Source organism: Megalobrama amblycephala, linkage group LG7 (genome assembly GCF_018812025.1).
Source record: "Megalobrama amblycephala isolate DHTTF-2021 linkage group LG7, ASM1881202v1, whole genome shotgun sequence".
NCBI classification, from domain to species: domain Eukaryota; kingdom Metazoa; phylum Chordata; class Actinopteri; order Cypriniformes; family Xenocyprididae; genus Megalobrama; species Megalobrama amblycephala.
This window is the reverse complement of record NC_063050.1, coordinates 57221098-57240854: the sequence shown is the minus strand read 5'-3', so window position 1 is coordinate 57240854 and position 19757 is coordinate 57221098. Positions and strand designations below refer to the sequence as shown.

The window sequence follows — 19757 nt, the reverse complement described above, 5'->3', positions numbered from 1 at the left end:
ATTCCTGTGATCAAAGCTGAATTTTCAGCATCATTACTCCAGTCTTCAGTGTCACATGATCCTTCAGAAATCATTCTAATATGATGATTTGCTGCTCAATAAACATTTATGATTATTATCAGTGTTGAAAACAGCTTATTAGACTGATTTCTGAATTTAGAAACATTAAAAAATCTTAATGATTCCTGAAGTTTACTGTATGTTGATGATAATGTGTATTCGGAGAGACTCCAGATTTGAGCCAAAACATTAATATAAAAAAATACTGGTTAAAGATAATGTGACAGTTTTGTTAAATAATCTTTATTTACATGCAGAGAAACACTGATGTGATGAGCTGAACTGAAGCACATGTGATGAATGTTACACAAGTACAGAGCGAACCAAAGCAAACTAAACAATAAAAACAGTGTTAAAACTTTGACAGCACAGAAACTCGTCCAGACGAAGAGTGCAAACGCTGAGGTGTTCGTTTGCCGATTTAATATCACAGACGCCTGTAAACAAATCAAACAACGTGAACAAACAGGATCTTATCAGCGTTTGTTAGTGATTGAATGACGGCTCTTATTATCGATGGCCATATTCACTCAGAAACTCTTGAGAAGGATAACGACACTCCTCAGTTCGGATGCTTCATTTCTCGTCTTGTACGCTGAGATATTTCTACAGATATTCTGACTTCTGCTTGATGTGAGTGGAACTCAAACAGTGAAATAAATCTTAAAACCAAACACATTTGACTGTCGACGTCATGTGACTAAATTAAGCTTATTTCCTTTTTCTCTAAGTGAAGTTCTGCACAGCTTAATTATGGATGCTTGTTTCTGCCACAGAATAAAAAAAATTTAATTGCGACTACAGATTTATTTTTTCTTCTTTTTTTTCAGTTTGGAATTTATAACTAGTAATTGTACATTTATCGCAAATGTGACAAAAGTCAGAATTATGAGAAAAATGGCAGAATTGTGAGAAATAAACAGAACTGTGAGAGAAAAAAAAGTCAGAATTGTGAGAAAAAAGTCAGAATTCTAAGAAGTAAACTTGAAATTCCGAGAAAAAAGTCAGAATTGTCAGGGGGAAAAAAGTAAGAATTATGAGGAAAAATTTAGAATCTGTGAGAAAAAAAACAAAAACATACAATTCCAAGAAAATAGTCAGAATTCTGATAAATAAACTTGCAATTCTGAGGAAAAAGTCAGAATTCCTGGAAATAAACGTGCAATTCCGAGAAAAAAGTTAGAATTCCGAGAAATAAACTTGCAATTCCGAGGGAAAAAAGTCAGAATTCCGAGAAATAAACTTGCAATTCCTAAAAAAAAGTCAGAATTCTGAGAAATAAACTTGCAATTCTGATGAAAAAAGTCAGAATTCCGAGAAATGAACTTGCAATTCCGAGAAAAAAGTCAGAATTCCCAGAAATAAACGTGCAATTCTGAGAAAAAAGTTAGTATTCCGAGAAAAAAAGTCAGAATTCCGAGAAAAAGTCAGAATTCCGGGAAATAAACTTGCAATTCCGAGAAAAAAGTCAGAATTCCGAAATAACTGCAATTACACGGGGGAAAAAAGGTCAGAATTCCGAGAAATAACCTTGCAATTACACGGGAAAAATAAATAAATAAATAAACTTGCAGAAATAAACTTGAGAAATAAACTTGCAATTCTGAGAAAAAAGTCAGAATTCAGAGAAATAAACGTGCAATTCCGGGAAAAAAGTTAGAATTCTGAGAAATAATCTTGCAATTCCGAGAAAAAAGTCAGAATTCCTAGAAATAATCTTGCAATTCGGAGAAAAAAAAGTCAGAATTCTGAGAAATAAACTTGCAATTCGGAGAAAAAAGTCAAAATTTCCAGAAATAAACTTGCAATTCCGAGAAAAAAGTTAGAATTCAGAGAAATAAACTTGCAATTCCAAGAAAAAAGTCAGAATTCCCAGAAATAAACTTGCAATTCAGAGAAATGTCAGAATTCCGAGGGGAAAAAAAAAAAAAAAAATTCACAATTACCACATTTACCTATTTTTATATTCAGTGGTGGAAACAAGCTTTCTTACTTAATACTCCGTATAAATGACCAAACAAGCAGACATGCATGTATATGTTGGCCATCATGAGACTGTTGACTGATGGGAAAACACTCGTGTCCAGACAGATCTCAGGTGTTCATCAGTGCAGTGTCAAAGCTCTCTCTGCAGTTAAAGATGTATATTTATTTTTAAATTCTTTTATTGTAGTTTTTTATTTAAAAAGTCAGTCTGGAGAGGCTCGTCCTCCCTGTCAGCGCTCATTATAGAGTCTTGTGATTTTCTGCCGTCACGATCGGCCGGGCGAACTCCACAAAGTCATCGATGAGCACCGGCCACGCACCTGCAATCAAACCATTCACCGTTAATTCTTCGATCAGAACAGAATCAGGTCAAACACTGAGAACGTTTACATGCACACCCATACGCTGGCAACTCACAAAGATTCGCCTCTTGAAATAAACCGTTTACATGCAAACCAATAACCGCGTTTATAAGACTTTATCAGGTTGTGCATGTAACTGCGCTCACTGACATGAAATCCCAATTAACCCTTTGAATTCATGAAGCACTGAATCAGTCTCACCTTCCTCGTCGTAGTTCGACATGTCGTCAGCAATCACGTTCCCGAAGTCCAGCAGCAGGTTCCACGTGTCTTTAGAGATGGATTTTTTATGATGCTCCTTTACAGAAACAGAAGCAAAACCATCACTGATTCATCAGGTTCGTGAACACAAAACGCACTGCATTCTCATGAAATACATACAGAATCACTGAAAAATAGTACTGCTTTTGTTTTGTGTAGTTGAGATCCATTATGTCACAAAGGAACTGTGTAATGTGAGCTTGTGCAGTGTTTCTTCAGTCATTCTGATGGATTATGGTTATGTAATGCAGTGACGTACCAGGAGGAAAGTGTTCCAGAGGTCGAGAAACTTAAAGCGGCCGGTCAGAATGAGATTCCAGTAGGCCACGGCCATCTCCAGATCTGAGACAGAGACAATCAGGGTCAACACCGACGCGCCCAACAGCACAAATGCGTACTAAACCGATCGCTCACCTAAAGCCTTCTGACCAGGGTTCTTGGCGAAGGAAAATGTGAACTGATAGAAGTCTTTGAACTTCCCAGAATCCTTCAGCTCCTGCTCTAGTCTGGGTAAAAGACTCTTCAGCTTCTCTGGACTGTCGCATCTAGACAAACAAACACCGTAAGAGTAATATCTGCACGCTTCATAGAGATCAATACATGTGCTGTCAGTCATGGGAAATCCCCTAATCATTGAAAGGACAAAGATATCGCTTTCCTCATTCAAACTGATTTTTTTCCCTTGAATATATGATTGACCTGAAGAATGAACGCTACAGTATCTACACTTTTATGATGTCTCTTAACTGATGTCAGGTGTCTCACCCCAGATCAGACATGCCGTCCAGGAACTCTTTGCGGCTGAACTCGCACTGCGTCGCCGCTCTGAACTTCCACGCCACGATCAGGACGCCGACGCTGGCGGGATCCAGCATGAGGTCGTCGCAGAACTGCTGGATTCCATCGATGCCTATCTTATTCTCGTCGTGCGGATCTGCAGACAGAAGCAGCAGCAGCAGCACAAATGAAGGTACAGGAACACAAACGCACACGGCCGCTCACCTTTATAGCGCTTGTACAGCTGATCCAGCTTCTTGCGGTCCACCGCTGCTTTCATGGAGTCTCTGTGGAAGAGATCGGAGCTCTGGAAGTAGTTATCCGGGGCCGTGTCTAGTCTCCAGTCATTGTGGGTCAGGCAGTACAGAGCGGTTCTCTCTGCGGCCCGACTGAAGGACAGGACCTGACGGATCTTCTCCTTCTGGGTCGACTTCAGTTTATGCTGGAGGAACAACAACACACAAGCCTACCGTTAACCATTAGTTACAGTAAACAGAGGCAGTGAATCCAGTCCTTCACCAGTGTGTGGAATTTCAGTATGACACCTTTGACCAATGAGTGGACAACTTCATTATCCATACAAACATTTATTGATGCCAGAGTACCAGTTACTCGGTTAAAATCATCTACTTCTTCAGTCGAAAACACTTCAAACTTTGTTGAAGGGTTATAGAAGCTTGTTTCCACCATTGAATAAAAAATAAAAAAGGTAACTGCGACTTTTTTTCCTCGCAAGATTTTTCTCTATAGAATAAAACATTTTTATCTCACAATTCTGACTTTTCTTTTCAGAATTGTGAGTTTGTATTGGTCCAAAATCTACGGAGCCCCTCACATGACATGCAAGAAAAAAACTTAAATCATGCGCATGATTTATAAATCGAGGGAACGAAATAGTAAATCGTGCACTATTTTTTCCCCAACTACATAGAATGCGAAAAAACAGTACGCCAATATATGTCGGAATTCATGGTATTCGAAAAACAGTAGGCGAAAAGTACCCCGATGACCTACTGCTTCCAGAGAGATTCTGAAGTGTGTATTCGATGTATTTATGAATGGCAGTGAAGCGACGCAACTCACGCTGGTAGGTCACGTGACAGTAACAACATGGCGGATGTAATACATACGAATTTTATTCATACTACCCATATTCATAATATATTGATCGTACTTTTTAAACGGTCGTGAAGTAAGTTCAAATGAACTCATACTGTAAGTTAAAATCTAAATGTAGTACCTACTCAGTACGCGATTTCGGACGAAGAGAGATTGAAAAAATTACGAACTGTGAGATAAAAAGACGGAATTAGCGTTTTTATTTTTATTTTTTATTTTGTGGAGGAAATAAGCTTCCATAAAGGCTAAACTGACATCACATATACTTGAAATTATGATTGTTCAAACACTAAAAATTGATAATTAAACATATTATGTAAGAATCGCCTGAACTAAACGTTTATTCAACCGTTATCATAAAATACTGTGGTGTTACCATGGTATCAGCTGGTATAATACCAGAGTATTTGTTACCACATTCATATATCATGATATTTACAGTGCATTACCATGGCACGTGTAGATTTTAGTTTATGAAGAGCTCAGTGTGCAGAAGGGCGATCGGTTCCGGTGACAAGCAGAGCTCTCAAAACACCCTCCGTTTTCCTCATAAACGGACGCACGGAAACAGCATGACAACGCGACTCGAGCGCGGAACGAGCGTCTAGTGTTCGCAGTCATCAAACATTACAGATAAACACTGCCCCCTGCGCGCTCACCTACCATCTTCATCGCCAGAGCAGCTCCCTGTGCGCATGCGCGGAAACCAGCGGACGCTCCGGGAGAACTCTGGGAAATGTAGTTTTTACACCTGCGCTGCTCTTGAAAATACTTAAAAGGTTTAACTTTTAATTGTTTATATTAGTACGCATGTAGAAGTTATTAATTATGAATTATATAAAGTTTGATATTAGTAATTATAGGACATGGCAAAATCATACATATTTAGTCAGATTAGCTGCATTTCTATAGAAGCCCATTTCCGCCATACAAGGGCTTTTGTAAATCATTTGATATTTATGACTTAAAAAGTCATAATTTTAACATTGAAAAGTCAAAATTATGACATTAAATAAAATTTAATTTTGATTTAGTATAACATAATTTTGATTTTGAATAATTTCAAATGTCATAATGCTGGTTTAGACTGTAATAAATTCAACTTTAGCAGATAATAATAATAATTTGTAATAAATATTAATAGAAAAAATTATAAATATAAAAACTAATAATAGTTTCAAATTTTTAGCAGAGCAAAGGCGCAGTGCGGAACGAAAACTAAGAAGTTATTAATTGTTGTAATTACAGCTTGATTATAGTATATGGCAAAATCATACCGCTCAACGTGTAAGTTTTCCATAGTCAGTCATATTCAGTTTCCATAATTCTAGTCATTAGCTGCATTTCTATGGAAGCCCATTTCCGCCATATAAGGGGGGAAATCGTGCTTTTGTAATATTTATGACTTAAAAAAATGGCATAATTATGACATTAAAAAGTCGAAATTATGACAATACAATAATTTTTTAAATTTTGATTTAGTATAATATAATTTCGATTTCGAATTTTATCACATACTAATTATGACAACATCAAATTAATGCTGGTTTAGAAAGTAATAATTTAAACTTTAGCAGATAATAATAATTTTTGTATAAATAGTATTAATATATTATTTTAAAAATTAATAACAATAATAATTTCGACTTTTTAGCAGACTTTTTTTTCTTCTGTGGCTTTCGTATTTCTACCAGGCGCAGTACGGAACGAAAACTACATTTCCCACAATCACCCGCGCTGCTGATGTGATTCAGTCAGGAGTGAACTTAGTTGTTTTCAGAGCTAATAACATAAAAACAGCTGAAAAACTCATTCTGACAGCCAGAGATTCGCGTGACACACAAAAACGCGTAATGATCGTCAATCTTCCGCGAACTTTCGGTGAAGTTTAGTCTAGCATGAGCCGCTCCCCTGTCCGTCCGGAGCCGAATCAGCGCTTCTCCCGCAAGCCGTTACCTGCTCCGGTAACGGAGCGCGGATCTCACCGTTACCGCCGGCTGTCCGTGTCCGTCCGGGAGGTTCATGCCGGTTTAAGAGCCGCTGGTGGTCGGTGTGCGCGCGCAGTATGTGGCGTCACAAGAGCGCGATTGTTTCCTTCATTCACTGACGAGTTCTTCAGTTCTGCATCTGACCAGGTACGAGTTATTCTCTCTTTCTGTTCATTAACGCTGATATTAACGCGCAGAGCGTCATGTAGAAAATGTACTTGACAACCGTAAACGTATTAATGATAACAATAACGCGTTTGATCCACAATTCTGAATATTAATTCGCTCAACAGCAGTGATTTACAGTCAGGCGAAGTCACTTGACATCGATCAGTTTTTTAGTTAAATGATTCTTAAACATCAACAACACGTCATCGCTGTGTCTCTGTTGCTAATGTTATGAAATATTTAAATTAAAATGTAAATGAAATATTATCTCAAATATCAAGGGGGGAAAATCCTCCATGTTTTTAGTATGTTTTTCTGTCTGTCCTCAGAATTACCAGGGTTATTATTATAGTTAAGTAAAATTATTTAAAAAACATGTTCGTTACTTGAAATAAAGTACAATATATTAAATCTAAAACACTGACTGAAGGCAGTTTTAGAAAACGAGCTCACCCGTGACGTCACACTCCTTTTGATGTATGTTTTTATTCATATTTTATGGCTGAAGCTCCTCCCACTCATGCATATTCCACTGTTTGACAGCCAATCAGAATCCATCCTACTTTAAAGAGCTCGAGCATTTAAAGCGACAGGCACAAAAATAATAAACGCTTATAATAAACAGAAGGACATTTTGTGTTACTGTGGATGCTAATATAGTTATCATTATCGACTTTGGTCAATAGACTTGACAGAGTAAATACATATCTCATTATATTATATCAACACAGAAAAATAGCTGTGTCATTACTCTGAAGCATTAGTGTGACGTCATCCACCCTGTTGTGCCACATTCCTTCATCAGCGTGTCTTTAATATTGGCTGCTGAAGTGAAGATTGCTGTGTTGTGTTTTTATTAATTCCACACTGATTCAATGATGAAATGCTCACGAATATCTGGTGTGTTTCTGCAGGATGTAGGTGTGACGGGCCGGTAAACACACTTCAGGGTTGTTTGTCTAGTTAGTGACACACCTACAGGAGTGACACCCTTTCAGATTCATATGTTGGGTGAGTACTGGAGCTTTCATATCTACTGGATCTTGTTTTAGAGTAATATTCCCTGATTCATTTACACTGTGGATCAGTGTTCAAGAGAACAAATCTTCACTTCCTGGTGCACAAATGGAAGTGGCTCTTTTTTCCTCCATCATAAATGACAGATGAAACACAATAAACGCTGTCATGTGATCTTGTGTTCGGATGCTGGTGTTTGGGAACACAATCCTGTGAGACGCTTCTGGAGGAATTAAACCAAATCATTCTGATGACAGACTTTGACTCGCGTTTCAGAACCACCAAACCAACATTTGAGATGCTGCAATGTGATTGGTCCACTGGTTAGTCCAGTTATCCAATCACAGCCTCTGCTGAGTTTATTGCTTTGTTGAGGGATTAGTTTATGCGCATATCTTCTTATCAGATAAAAAATGTTTTTTTTTTTTTAGAATTTATGTGCATCTTGGCGTTTCCTTCCAGCAGTTTTTTTTTATACGATATCCCAAAATTTGCATAAAAATAGATGTATGGAAACATAGGTAGTGAGATACTATTATAGTTTTTATTAATATTTTGAATTAGTTTTTATTTTGATATTTTTTAAAATGTAATTTTAGTTAAAGTTTTAGTTTTTGTTGTTGTTTACATTTGTTTTTAAATAAGTCTAGCCTATATAGTTTTTTATTAATCTTTATTTCAGTTTTAGTTCTTTCAGTACATTAAATTAAACTAAATATAAAAATAAGAAATCGTGCCTTAGTTAGCAACTAGCTGAAATAAAAGTTTAAGGTTTTGCATATTTTATTTCAGTTACGTTCATTTTATTTCAAATAATGAAAATGTTTTTTTTATAGTTTTAGTTTTAAAGTTGGCATAAAAGAGAAGTTGCGCTCGTCTTTTCTTCTCTATTGTGCCGTATATCCGAGTGAAACGCTTCGCAAACAAGAACAAATGTGGGGCGGGGCTTGATTTTGTCTGTGGGGAATTGATTGGATGGTTGTGGTTTGCTATTGGTGGATCTCATGTGAGTGACAGATTGCCCCGCCCTCATCATCAGAGAAGAGATGCTGCAAGAGAGAGGAGAAAATTATGAATTAAACACAATAAAAATGTGCACAGATTAATAATTTAGAATAAACACTGCAATATTCCATTAAAAAAAAATTTTTTTTTGATTTCATGGTGATTTTATTAACCCTGGCGTGGATTGATTTGCAGCGGGTCGGATGCGAGCCCTGTGTGCAGTGCTGTGCCTCGGCCTGGTGGCGGCGCTGCAGCCGAAGCAGGTCCACAAAGCGCAGCCCGGCGTCTACGGACAGCAGTGGGTGACGGAGAACTGCAGGCGGCTCTCCATCCTGCTGAGGCAGAAGAACTCGGCCGTCCGTAAGCTGGGCGCGGCCGCGGTGGCGCTGGAGCGGGACGAGACGCTGGCGCAGCCGGAGAAGCTGTTCCGCGTTCACACGCTGGAGGTGTTTCAGCGCGAGCTGAACGAGAGCGAACGCTCCCTCTTCCAGGCCGTGGAGGGGCTGCAGAGGGTGCTGAAGGGGAACTTCAGAGACGTGGTCAACATGAAGGACAGCAGCCGGCAGAGACTCCAGGCGCTCAGGGAAGCCGCCATCAAGGTCAGTCACAATAGTCCTCATTTAAATAATTAATGCACAGAATAAAGGGGCGGGGCCTGGTTGAGTTAGTTAGTAGCATGTTCAAACTGGCGGCTATGGTAAGGGGTGGGACATTTCCCAAACACCAATCACAACACACTACTTCAGCTGACCAATCAGAGCACATTGTGCTTCTCAGAAGGAGGGGCTTCATAGAGACAGGAACTAAACAGAGCGTTACTGACAGACTGAGAAGAGAGGAGCTGCAACAATGGAGAATATGAGGAGAATAATCAACATTCAATCTAGTAGAGCACAAAAACAACATCAAGACTTTGAAAATGGCCTCTTAGTCTTCCATGTTTGTCATGCACACGCGTGTGTTTACAGGAGGAGCAGGAGTACATGGAGCTGGTGGCAGCGGAGAAACACCAGCAGGAGGCGCTGAAGGTGGCACAAGACCGAAACAAAACCCTGTCCATGCTGGACGAGATCCTGGAGGACGTGAGGAAGGCCGCAGACCGGCTGGAGGAGGACATCGAGGACCACGCCTTCGACAACAACAAACAGGTGTGCAGTTCGCAACAGAGTCACATGACTCACACGTGTATAGTGATAAGAATGATTACTGATTGATTTCTGTCCAGATGAAGGGGGTGAACGTGGAGGCCGTCCTGAGGGTGGAGGAGGATGAGGAGGACGGGAAGAGGAAGAACGTGTCGAGGCAGGAGGACAAAGGCAATCTGGGGCTCAGCATGCTGATCGACTCGCAGAATAACCAGTATGTGCTGACCAAACCACGCGACTCCACCATGCCCCGCGCCGACCACCACTTCATCAAGGTCAGCCTGTGACCTCTGACCTCTGACCTCTCTTTGTGGTGTTATTCGTCACAGTTCACTGGAGCGACAGATGGAAATGATCAACAAAAACCTTCATATTTTAGTTTCAGGAATATCAGCATCATCTTATTAACACGATTCTAATCATGATAGTTTTTTCTAATTAATGCACATAATTACATGCATATTCTAATTAATTAATTTACATATTAATCAATAATACGCCATTTATTAATATGTGTAATTAACATTCTCCCCTAAAAAGTGATCAGGCAGACCAAACCGTAAGTCATAGAGAGACCCGAAACTTTGAGGGATGGTAGTACGCACACCGTCTATAACGTCACCAAGGCTGGCCTGATGAGGGCGCTACAGTGGTCAAAAGTACAAAATGGCGCATAACTCCTGAACCGTTAGGTCTAGACTCAAGTATTCGTTCACCGCAATTTTCGTGTATATTGGATTTTTTGAAAAAACCTTGAAAATTAGCATGCAGTGTCTTTGTCCAAGGTGCCACGACTGTCTATGAGGACACTGACGTATCTCGAAAAACATGTCCGTCATCGGCCAATGAAATTTGAGCAGCTATCAGAAAAGGTTAACGGAGGCCGATTGGCGTGAAACTCGCTGGGCCTGTTTGACAAATTTGAAAGAAATCTGCCACCGGGGGGCGTAAAGGATTGTGTGTCGCACGATTTTTCGCACTTGCCCACAAAATTCGTACCACATGGTAGAACTCCTCATTCTGAGCAACTTTACCTCTAGGACCACCGCTGTATTTTAGATTATTAGATTAGATTATTTTTGAAAATTAACTTTGGCGAACTAGTCCGAGGTTTTCGCTCAACTTCGATACACCATATATTTACTATGGTAAATTGGCTGTAAATGGTCTTTTTCATCTATGAATGAGACGGTTACAGGCTTGCTAATTAAAACATTATACCTTTTTTAAGGCCTTGAAGAGCTTGAACCCCGATAACTGTTGCCCGCAGCTATATTTCTTGTTTTTGCATGTCTTCTTAATTTCTTTGTATGACGGTCTGGCCAAAAATTATGTCGCGCAATTTGCCATGTTTCATCGCATTATTATCACAAATAAAACAATCAAATATTTGAATAGATGTCAGTTTTCCTGTAGGCCGGGCATCAGAAACGTTTGATGAAGTTTGCATCATTGATTCTGTTTGTTACTGTGAAGTCTGTACTGTATGAAGCGCTGTAGAAGTACAGCTGACCGGTGTGTTTTGTACCTCAGGATCTGGTGATCGTGGTCATGTTGTCTCTGCCGTGCGGGTGGCTGTGTACGCTGATGGGACTGCCGCCCATGTTCGGTTACATCATCTGCGGGGTTCTGCTCGGCCCATCAGGACTCAACAGCATTAAAGTGAGTGATGAACATCTCCAGAATCATGTGTGCACATTTCCACATGTTTGTAATGTTGTGTTTCCTGCAGTCGATGGTTCAGGTGGAGACGTTAGGAGAGCTGGGCGTGTTCTTCACTCTTTTTGTGGTCGGTCTGGAGTTTTCACCTGAACGCCTCCACAAGGTAAAAACAAGTCGGGCTTGAGAAAAGAATGTACTGAAGCTGGAGGGAAATATGTCAGATCATTAAAAGGGGTGGAGGAGTGTAATGAGTCACACAGGAGTAAGAAATGAGCCGCTGATCTCCAGTCAGCCAGTAAACTCGCCCTCTAGTGCTGCAGAAACACAGAATCTGATGGTGGTTGTTGTTGTTCAGGTGTGGAAGATCTCGCTGCAGGGCTCTGGATATCTGAGTCTCCTGATGGTGGCCGCTGGCCTGCTGTGGGGTCAGATGCTCGGCCTTCACCCCACACAGACCGTCTTCATCTCCAGCTGTCTGTCTCTCTCCAGCACTCCTCTGGTGTCTCGCTTCCTGGCCGGAGGCTCCAGAGGAGAGTCAAAGGAGGGTGAGTTGTGTTGGTGGATCCGCTCTCAGCTGTGATGTGTGTATTTACTGTAAAACACCACCTCTTCAACCTCTTTTTTGTGTTGACACAGGTGAGCTGGACTACAGCAGTGTTTTGCTGGGCATGCTGGTCATGCAGGACGTGCAGCTCGGTCTGTTCATCGCTGTCATGCCCACATTGATTCAAGGAGGAAATGGAGACACTGACAGGTGAATCAAAATTTAATTCAATTACAAAAGTGATTATGGTGTGAAATATGAATCTAACTGGTCTTTGTGCCGTGTCAGTGTGCTGATGGGAGCGCTGCATGTTCTGGTTCTGCTGACTCGGGTCCTGGTGTCGCTGGCGGCCGTGCTGCTGATGTGTTGGCTCCTGCGCTCTCATCTGATTGGTCCGTTCTACAGGAAGTTGCATGCGGAGAGCAAAGGGAACAAGGAAATACTAGTGCTGGGCACCAGCGCCTTTGTGTTCATGATGCTGACGGTAAGCGTCTCCTTCTCTCTCGGTGTCACAGTGTTCGGTGTTATATATAAGATACTGCTGCCATACTCCAGGTGACAGAATTTATGGACGTGTCTATGGAGTTGGGATGCTTCCTGGCCGGAGCGCTGCTCTCATCGCAAGGTCACATGGTCACAGCTGAGGTCATGAGCTGCACTGAACCAATCAGAGACTTCCTGGCCATCATCTTCTTTGCATCTATTGGTGAGTGGGCGATTCTGTCGCTATGGATTATGGGATATTAGGACAAAATTGCAGAATATTGCTATTAATGGCATGTTTATAAATACATAATCAAAATATAGCTGCAAGCAGCAATTAAGGGGTCGAGCACAAAGAAGGCCATCATGGCTGTGAGCATCAGATCAACTGCAACAATGATTAAGACATCTTAAGATCACAAATACAATCACTAGTAATATGAATTAATGGTTTATCACTTTCAACCAATAGGTGGCACTGTGACCAAATTGATGTGGTGTGGTCAGAGTAAAGTGACACATGGAAAGTTTGGTGTCAATCAATTTTGTTGATGCGGTATACGAAAACATTTCATCTATCGACAAGAAATCCATAACTTTTTTCCGACGTGGTCTGCCGATGATCTGAGTCAAATTTGGTGAAAATCAGACAAATGGTCTAAGAGGAGTATGAGAAAGTAGGTTTTGAAAGAAAATCAAAATGGCGGACAGGAAGTTTGGCCGACTATGGCAAAATTGGTGTATCTATGTTCTCAGCATGACCCAAGGAATCTATTACAACCAGTAATAGGTTAATCAAACGTCATTAGCATTTTTGGAAATTTCATTTTAACTTTTGACCACAAGGGGGCATTTTACGACAAAATTCAAAATGGCCGAATATGGGAAAATTGGGTATTGTTCGACTTGGCATGCCTCACCAAACCTAAAGAGACCAGTTTTGGTCTCTTGATTTTTGGCCAAACCGTTAAGCAAAAATAGCCATTTTTCATTTCTCCTGACCACTAGGTGGCACTATGCCTAAACTCTGCAGGTACCCTCAGGTCATGGTTTTCATAACACACCAAGTTTGGTCAGAATACGCTAAGGCGTTGCGGAGATATAACCTCACTTTTTTTTTCAGGCTCTTTGTCGAATTCGTTCGCATGTTTTTTGCGAACGGCTTGACGAATAATCTTGAATTCAGAAAATTTAATTTTCAGGAAATTCAAAATGTCGGAAAAGTTTTTTATGACATCATAGGGTGCTATGGAATCATCTTGAGCCAAGGAATTTTGTTTCTAGTCTTTACGTAAAATGTAAGTGCAAATTTGGACAGTTGTTGGCGCTAGAGTCAGATAATCAAATACAAAGCATTAATATATATCAAAATATGTATACAGTAATGTAAGGAAGACTCCAACCAATTTCATTACAATAGGATAATTCAATCAAAAGTTCTTAGCATTTTTGGAAATTTCATTATAAATTTTGTCCACAAGGGGGCATTTTACAACCAAATTCAAAATGACCGAAACCCTGATATGGGAAATTTGGGTATCGTTTTACTCGACTTGACTCACTGAATCTAAAGAGACCAAAAAGAGACCTTTTTGTTTTTTTGGGGGTTTTTTTGCCAAATCGTTCAGTTATAAGCAAAAAGAGCTATTTTTCATATCTCCTGATCACTAGGTGGCACTATGCCTAAACTCTGCAGGTACACTCAGGTCTTGTTTGTCATAACACACACCAAGTTTGGTCAGAAAATGCTAAAGCGTTGCGGAGATACAGCCTCATGTTCATTTTGGCAGGCACTTTGACGAATTCGTTCGCACGTTATTTGAGAACGATTTGACGAATCATCTTGAATTTGGAAAACTGAATTTTCAGGAAATTCAAAATAGCGGAAAAGATTTTATGACATCATAGGGTGCAATCAAATCGTCTTGAACCAAGGAATCAGATGAAAAAACAATTTTGTTTCTAGCCCTTATGTGAAACGTAAGTGCAAATTTGGACAGTTGGTGGCGCTAGAGTCAGATAATCAAGTAAAAAGCATTAATATATATAAAAAATATGTATACAGCAATGAATGGAAGACTCCAATCAGTTTCATTACAATAGGTTAATTCAATCAAAAGTTCTTAGCATTTTGGGAAATTTCATAATAACTTTTTACCACAAGGGGGCATTTTACAAGCAAATTCAAAATGGCCGACACCCAAAATAGCTGATATGAAATGACCAGCTTTGTGATTTTTTTTTTTTTTGCCAAAATCGTTCAATAGTTATAAGCAAAAAGAGCTATTTTTCATATCTCCTGACCACTAGGTGGCACTATGCAGGTACCCTCAGGTCATGGTTCTCATAACACACACCAGGTTTGGTCAGAAAACGCTAAAGCGTTGCGGAGAACAGCCTCACGTTCATTTTGGCAGGCACTTTGTCAAATTTGTTCGCACGTTATTTGAGAACGGTTTGACGAATCATCTTGAATTTGGAAAACTGAATTTTCAGGAAATTCAAAATAGCGGAAAAGATTTTATGACATCATAGGGTGCAATCAAATCGTCTTGAACCAAGGAATCAGATGAAAAAACAATTTAGTTTCTAGCCCTTACGTGAAACGTAAGTGCAAATTTGGACAGTTGGTGGCGCTAGAGGGATTGAGACAGAGACTCCAAAATTGCTATGATGACTGTTCAGACTGTCCTGTATCTGTGTGCCAAATTTCATAACTTTCCCACAGTTGGTTCTATGAGCTTCCATAGACTCGAGCGGAAGAAGAAGAAGCAGAAGAATAATAAGAACGCCAGCGGATACAATAAACAGTAAGACCAAATTCTGATGGAATATTGTAAGTGTTTGACGGCCGTTGTTGTCCGCAGGGCTGCACGTGTTTCCCGACCTTCGTCCTGTACGAGCTGACCATCCTGCTGGTCCTGACCTTCTCTCTGGTCATTATGAAGGTATTTGCGTTCATATCACATGACACTCATTTCTGGAACGTGAATATGAATCTCACGGCGGTCTGACGCTCTGCTCTCAGTTCATCATGGCGGTGCTGGTTCTGTCCGCCATCCTTCCTCCGGGCTCGCGTCACATCCGCTGGCTGGTGTCGGCCGGACTGGCGCAGGTCAGCGAGTTCTCCTTCGTCCTGGGCAGTCGTGCTCGTCGGGCCGGCATCATCTCCAGAGAGGTCAGTACTCTCCCAGAATGCTCTGAACTGACGTATATCCGAGTGAAACGCTTCGCAAACAAGAACAAATGTTCTTCTTCCTCACAGGTGTATCTGCTGGTTCTCAGCGTCACGACTCTAAGCCTCCTCCTCGCTCCAGTGTTGTGGAGAGCCGCCACGCTCAAATGCATCCCGCGGGCCGAGAGGAAGCCGCTCACCTGAGTCTCTCCTGAGGAGACGCTCGCATCAAACTCACGTTAATGCATCATATTGATGATAAACGGTTTGTGAGAAACTGAAGGGCAGATAATCAAATACAAAGCATTAATATATAAAACATGAATACAGTAATGAAAGGAAGACTCCAACTTTTATAATGTGTCTGTTATAATGTGTTATAAATGACCAAACGCTATTTATTTGTGCCTTGAGACGAGCTGAAGTCAGCAGACGTGCAGCTGTTGTGACGAGAAGCTCTTTTGCACTGCAGATGTCGCAGGAAACACTGAAGCCTGTGATTGGCTGGGATTCTGAGCACAAGGTGGCGGTTCTTAAACTCTTCACAGATGTAACTGGAGTACTCTGAATCATTTCTCTGGACTGTTGATTCTCATTTAGGAGCAAAATACACAATTAAAAACTTGACTTCTGTCACTGGGAGATTTGTTTTTGTGTCAGATGTGGAATGACTGCACTCAGCGATATGAGGTGTAAACGTGTTTGTGAGTTTATCGTGCACTATAGAAGCCCATTTCCACCTAAAAATATCATGCTTTTGTGAATCATAATTATGAGATAAAAAGTTGAAATTGACATACCAAGTCATAATTTAGTTTTTTTAATCTCATAATTATGACTTCTCATATTAATGATTCAGTACATTCATAATTGACTTTTTGTCTCATAATTTTGATCTTTGCATCTCATAATTATGACTTCGTATGTCATGATGGACTTTTTATGTTATAATTATGACTTTTTATGTAAATTCTGACTTTTTAATCTCATAATTTTGATTTATCTCATAATAATGACTTAGCATGTTCATAATTGACTTTGTCTCATAATTTTGACTTTTTAATTTCATAATTATGACTTCATATCTCATATTAATGATACAGTAGGTTCATAATCGACTTTTTGTCTCATAATTTTGATCTTTGAATCTCATAATTGACTTAGTATGTCATAAGGGACTTTTTATGTTATAATTATGACTTTTTATGTCAGTTCTGACTTTAATCTCATAATTATGATAATTTTGACTTATCTCATAATGACTTCTTATTTCATATGAATGATTCTTATGTCATAATAATGACTTAGTATGTCATCATAACTTTTATGACTTTTTCTCATAATTATGTCTTATACTTTTTTGTCATAATATGATAATAATGACTTTGTCATAATTAAATTTTGACTTTTTAATCTCATAATTATAACTTCTTATCTCATAATGACTTTGTCATAATTTTGACTTTTTAATCTCATAATTATGACTTCTTATTTCATATGAATGATTCGGTAGGTTCATAATTGACTTTTTGTCTCGTAATTGTGATCTTTGAATCTCATAATTGACTTAGTATGTCATAAGGGACTTTTTATGTTATAATTATGACTTTTTATGTCAGTTCCGACTTAATAATAATAATGACGTCTTATCTTATTATGACCTAGTATGGTCATAATTTACTTTTTGCCTTACAATAATTTTGACTTTTTAATCTCATGACTTAGTATGTCATAATGGACTTTTTACGTCATAATTTCAACTTTTTATGTCATTTTTGACTTCTTATCTCATAATAATGATTTAGTATGTTCATAATCAGTATGTTCATAATCACCATAATTATGACTTTTTATGTCCTGACTTTAATCTTAATTTGTCTCATAATTATGGTTCATAATTGACTTTTTGTCTCATAATTATGTTTAATTACATTTTTGTCATAATTTTGACTTCTCATCTCATTAATGATACAGTAGGTTCATAATCGACTTTTTGTCTCATAATTTTGATCTTTGAATCTCATAATTGACTTAGTATGTCATAAGGGACTTTTTATGTTATAATTATGACTTTTATGTCAGTTCTGACTTTAATCTCATAATTATGACTTATCTCATAATGGACTTATGTCATAATAATGACTTAGTATGTTCATAACTATGACTTTTTGTCTTATAATTATGACTTTGTCATAATTAAATTTTTGTCATAATTTTGACTTTTTAATCTCATAATAATGACTTTTTATTTCATATGAATGATTCGGTAGGTTCATAATTGACTTTTTGTCTCGTAATTGTGATCTTTGAATCTCATAATTGACTTAGTATGTCATAAGGGACTTTTTATGTTATAATTATGACTTTTTATGTCAGTTCCGACTTAATAATAATAATGACGTCTTATCTTATTATGACCTAGTATGGTCATAATTTACTTTTTGCCTTACAATAATTTTGACTTTTTAATCTCATGACTTAGTATGTCATAATGGACTTTTTACGTCATAATTTCAACTTTTTATGTCATTTTTGACTTCTTATCTCATAATAATGATTTAGTATGTTCATAATCAGTATGTTCATAATCACCATAATCACCAACTTTTTGTCTCATAATTATGACTTAGTTTGTCATAATTAAAATTTTATGTCATAATTTGGAATGTTTTATGTCCTAACAAAGATTTACCAAAGCATGATATTTTTTCTTATGTGGCAGAAATGAGCTTCCATACAAAACCAGCCGAACACATTGTGGTCAAACAGTAATGTCTGTAGTACAGTATACTTGTTTTAAAATGCCTTTCATCCAGTAGTGTAAATGTAATCATGCTACTGTAGGTCATTCAGTGCTCAAATCTAATCGATAAATGTGCGCATGTGCAAAATTAGCGTTTTAAAAAATGCCACAATAAATACTGCAGAATTACAGACATGTTCCAACATGCCTAATGAGAACAGACCACAGAAACACCAGAGACATTCAACAGGTCAGTAACATCTGCGGGTCATTATCATACAGACAACTTAATGAATTAACGTGCATGCTTCTCAAGTAAAATTAATAGAAGAATTAACTCGACAAAGTTAAGACTGTGTGGTGTGCGAGTCGCGAATGAATCATTCTTTTCATGATTCATTCGAACCGATTCCCTAAAGTTTGTAAAACACTTGATTAGCTTTAATACAACACACACTAAAGTTACGATAGCTGGGTTTGGATTTATTTATCTATGACAGAACGTTAATAACGTTTTAATAGTTAAAATAACTAGTTCTATGGCGATGCCCTGGCGACTCGAGTGAATCACTGATTCGTTTATGAACCGATTCGCTGAGATGACTCGGATTTCCCATTGGCAGTTCAGAGGATTTCTCTGCGTTACGTATGAAGTTGTGAGTGCGCGCTTGCGTCACACCGCGCGTATCCAATCAGGACGCGCCCTCGCAAGACACCGCCAAGCTCAGTTTGACTGCTGCAGAAGCTCGCGCTGCGCTCTGATTCCGGCGCGATAAACACAGATTTGATCAACTAACTGTAAATATCAGCGCGAGATATGACGCGGCTGTGAGCGCGGTAGTTACGGTAAGAGAAATCAGCGTATGTTACGTAGTTTGTGTGTGTGTAACGTAAGTGGAAGCGTTAGCTCGCTAGGTTAGGTTAGCTTAGCTGTAGCTAACGCGTCGAGCTAACGCGATATTGTCATCTAGTGAGAAACAAACAACAGCGCGAGGAGGATCGCGATGCGATGATGAATCCGCGCGCGCAGAAACGGAAGCTGCTCATCTGAACACAAACGTATGGACGCCCATTAAAAAAAAGACAAAAACGTAAATATTATGATTTTTTTTTTAGATTTTTATGTCATAATTATGATTTATCAACGCATATTTGTTCTTATTCCATACAATAGAGCTGCTGCTAGACGTCAAAAAAGTTAAACTTCTTATTCCTGATGTTAGTATTTGTGTTATTCTTCATCTTACTCTAATAAACATGGA

At 38.9% G+C, this 19757-nt stretch overlaps 3 protein-coding genes across 13 annotated transcripts in view; 2 read left to right on the top strand and 1 right to left on the bottom strand.

The window, feature by feature from the left end:
- Positions 1-1671: 1671 nt before the first annotated feature.
- dcun1d2b (DCN1, defective in cullin neddylation 1, domain containing 2b) lies at positions 1672-7192 on the bottom strand. 6 transcript variants are annotated; one of them, XM_048198252.1, is made up of 7 exons: positions 7175-7192; positions 3672-3888; positions 3435-3603; positions 3084-3214; positions 2929-3011; positions 2610-2706; positions 1672-2366 (listed from the first exon to the last, which is right to left on the bottom strand). In XM_048198252.1, the coding sequence occupies exons 2-7, from the start codon at positions 3724-3726 to the stop codon at positions 2287-2289; spliced, it is 615 nt and encodes a 204-aa protein (XP_048054209.1). In that variant the 5' UTR covers positions 3727-3888; positions 7175-7192; the 3' UTR covers positions 1672-2286. The 6 variants fall into 6 exon arrangements, with proteins under 6 accessions (XP_048054209.1, XP_048054204.1, XP_048054207.1 ...); XM_048198247.1 differs by lacking the exon at positions 7175-7192 and adding an exon at positions 6551-6688; XM_048198250.1 differs by lacking the exon at positions 7175-7192 and adding an exon at positions 6522-6658.
- Positions 6561-16388, top strand: tmco3 (transmembrane and coiled-coil domains 3). Its single transcript, XM_048198239.1, is given in 15 exon segments — positions 6561-6700; positions 7636-7732; positions 8939-9342; positions 9712-9891; positions 9969-10163; positions 11422-11550; positions 11621-11713; positions 11906-12095; positions 12187-12304; positions 12383-12578; positions 12650-12800; positions 15445-15455; positions 15457-15525; positions 15606-15755; positions 15843-16388. Coding segments are annotated over 14 exon segments (2007 nt in total). The 5' UTR covers positions 6561-6700; positions 7636-7725; the 3' UTR covers positions 15957-16388.
- tfdp1b (transcription factor Dp-1, b) overlaps positions 16146-19757 on the top strand; it is a 15953-nt gene continuing 12341 nt past the window's right edge. The window contains exons 1-2 of one of the 6 annotated variants that reach the window (XM_048198242.1): positions 19167-19341; positions 19467-19586. The gene's annotated coding sequence lies outside the window, so the exon portion shown is untranslated. Of the gene's footprint in view, positions 16276-18655; positions 18746-19166; positions 19587-19757 lie in introns of those variants that run through there. The other 5 variants (XM_048198245.1, XM_048198244.1, XM_048198243.1 and 2 more) reach the window with 5 other exon arrangements.

Coding starts and splice junctions, on each gene's coding strand:
- dcun1d2b (XM_048198247.1), bottom strand. CDS start 6,589: ATGAACCTCCCGGACGGACACGGACAGCCGGCGGTAACG. Junction 3,215..3,434: donor GACGGCATGTCTGATCTGGG/GTGAGACACCTG, acceptor TTGTTTGTCTAG/ATGCGACAGTCCAGAGAAGC. Junction 2,707..2,928: donor TCTGGAACACTTTCCTCCTG/GTACGTCACTGC, acceptor GTTTCTGTAAAG/GAGCATCATAAAAAATCCAT.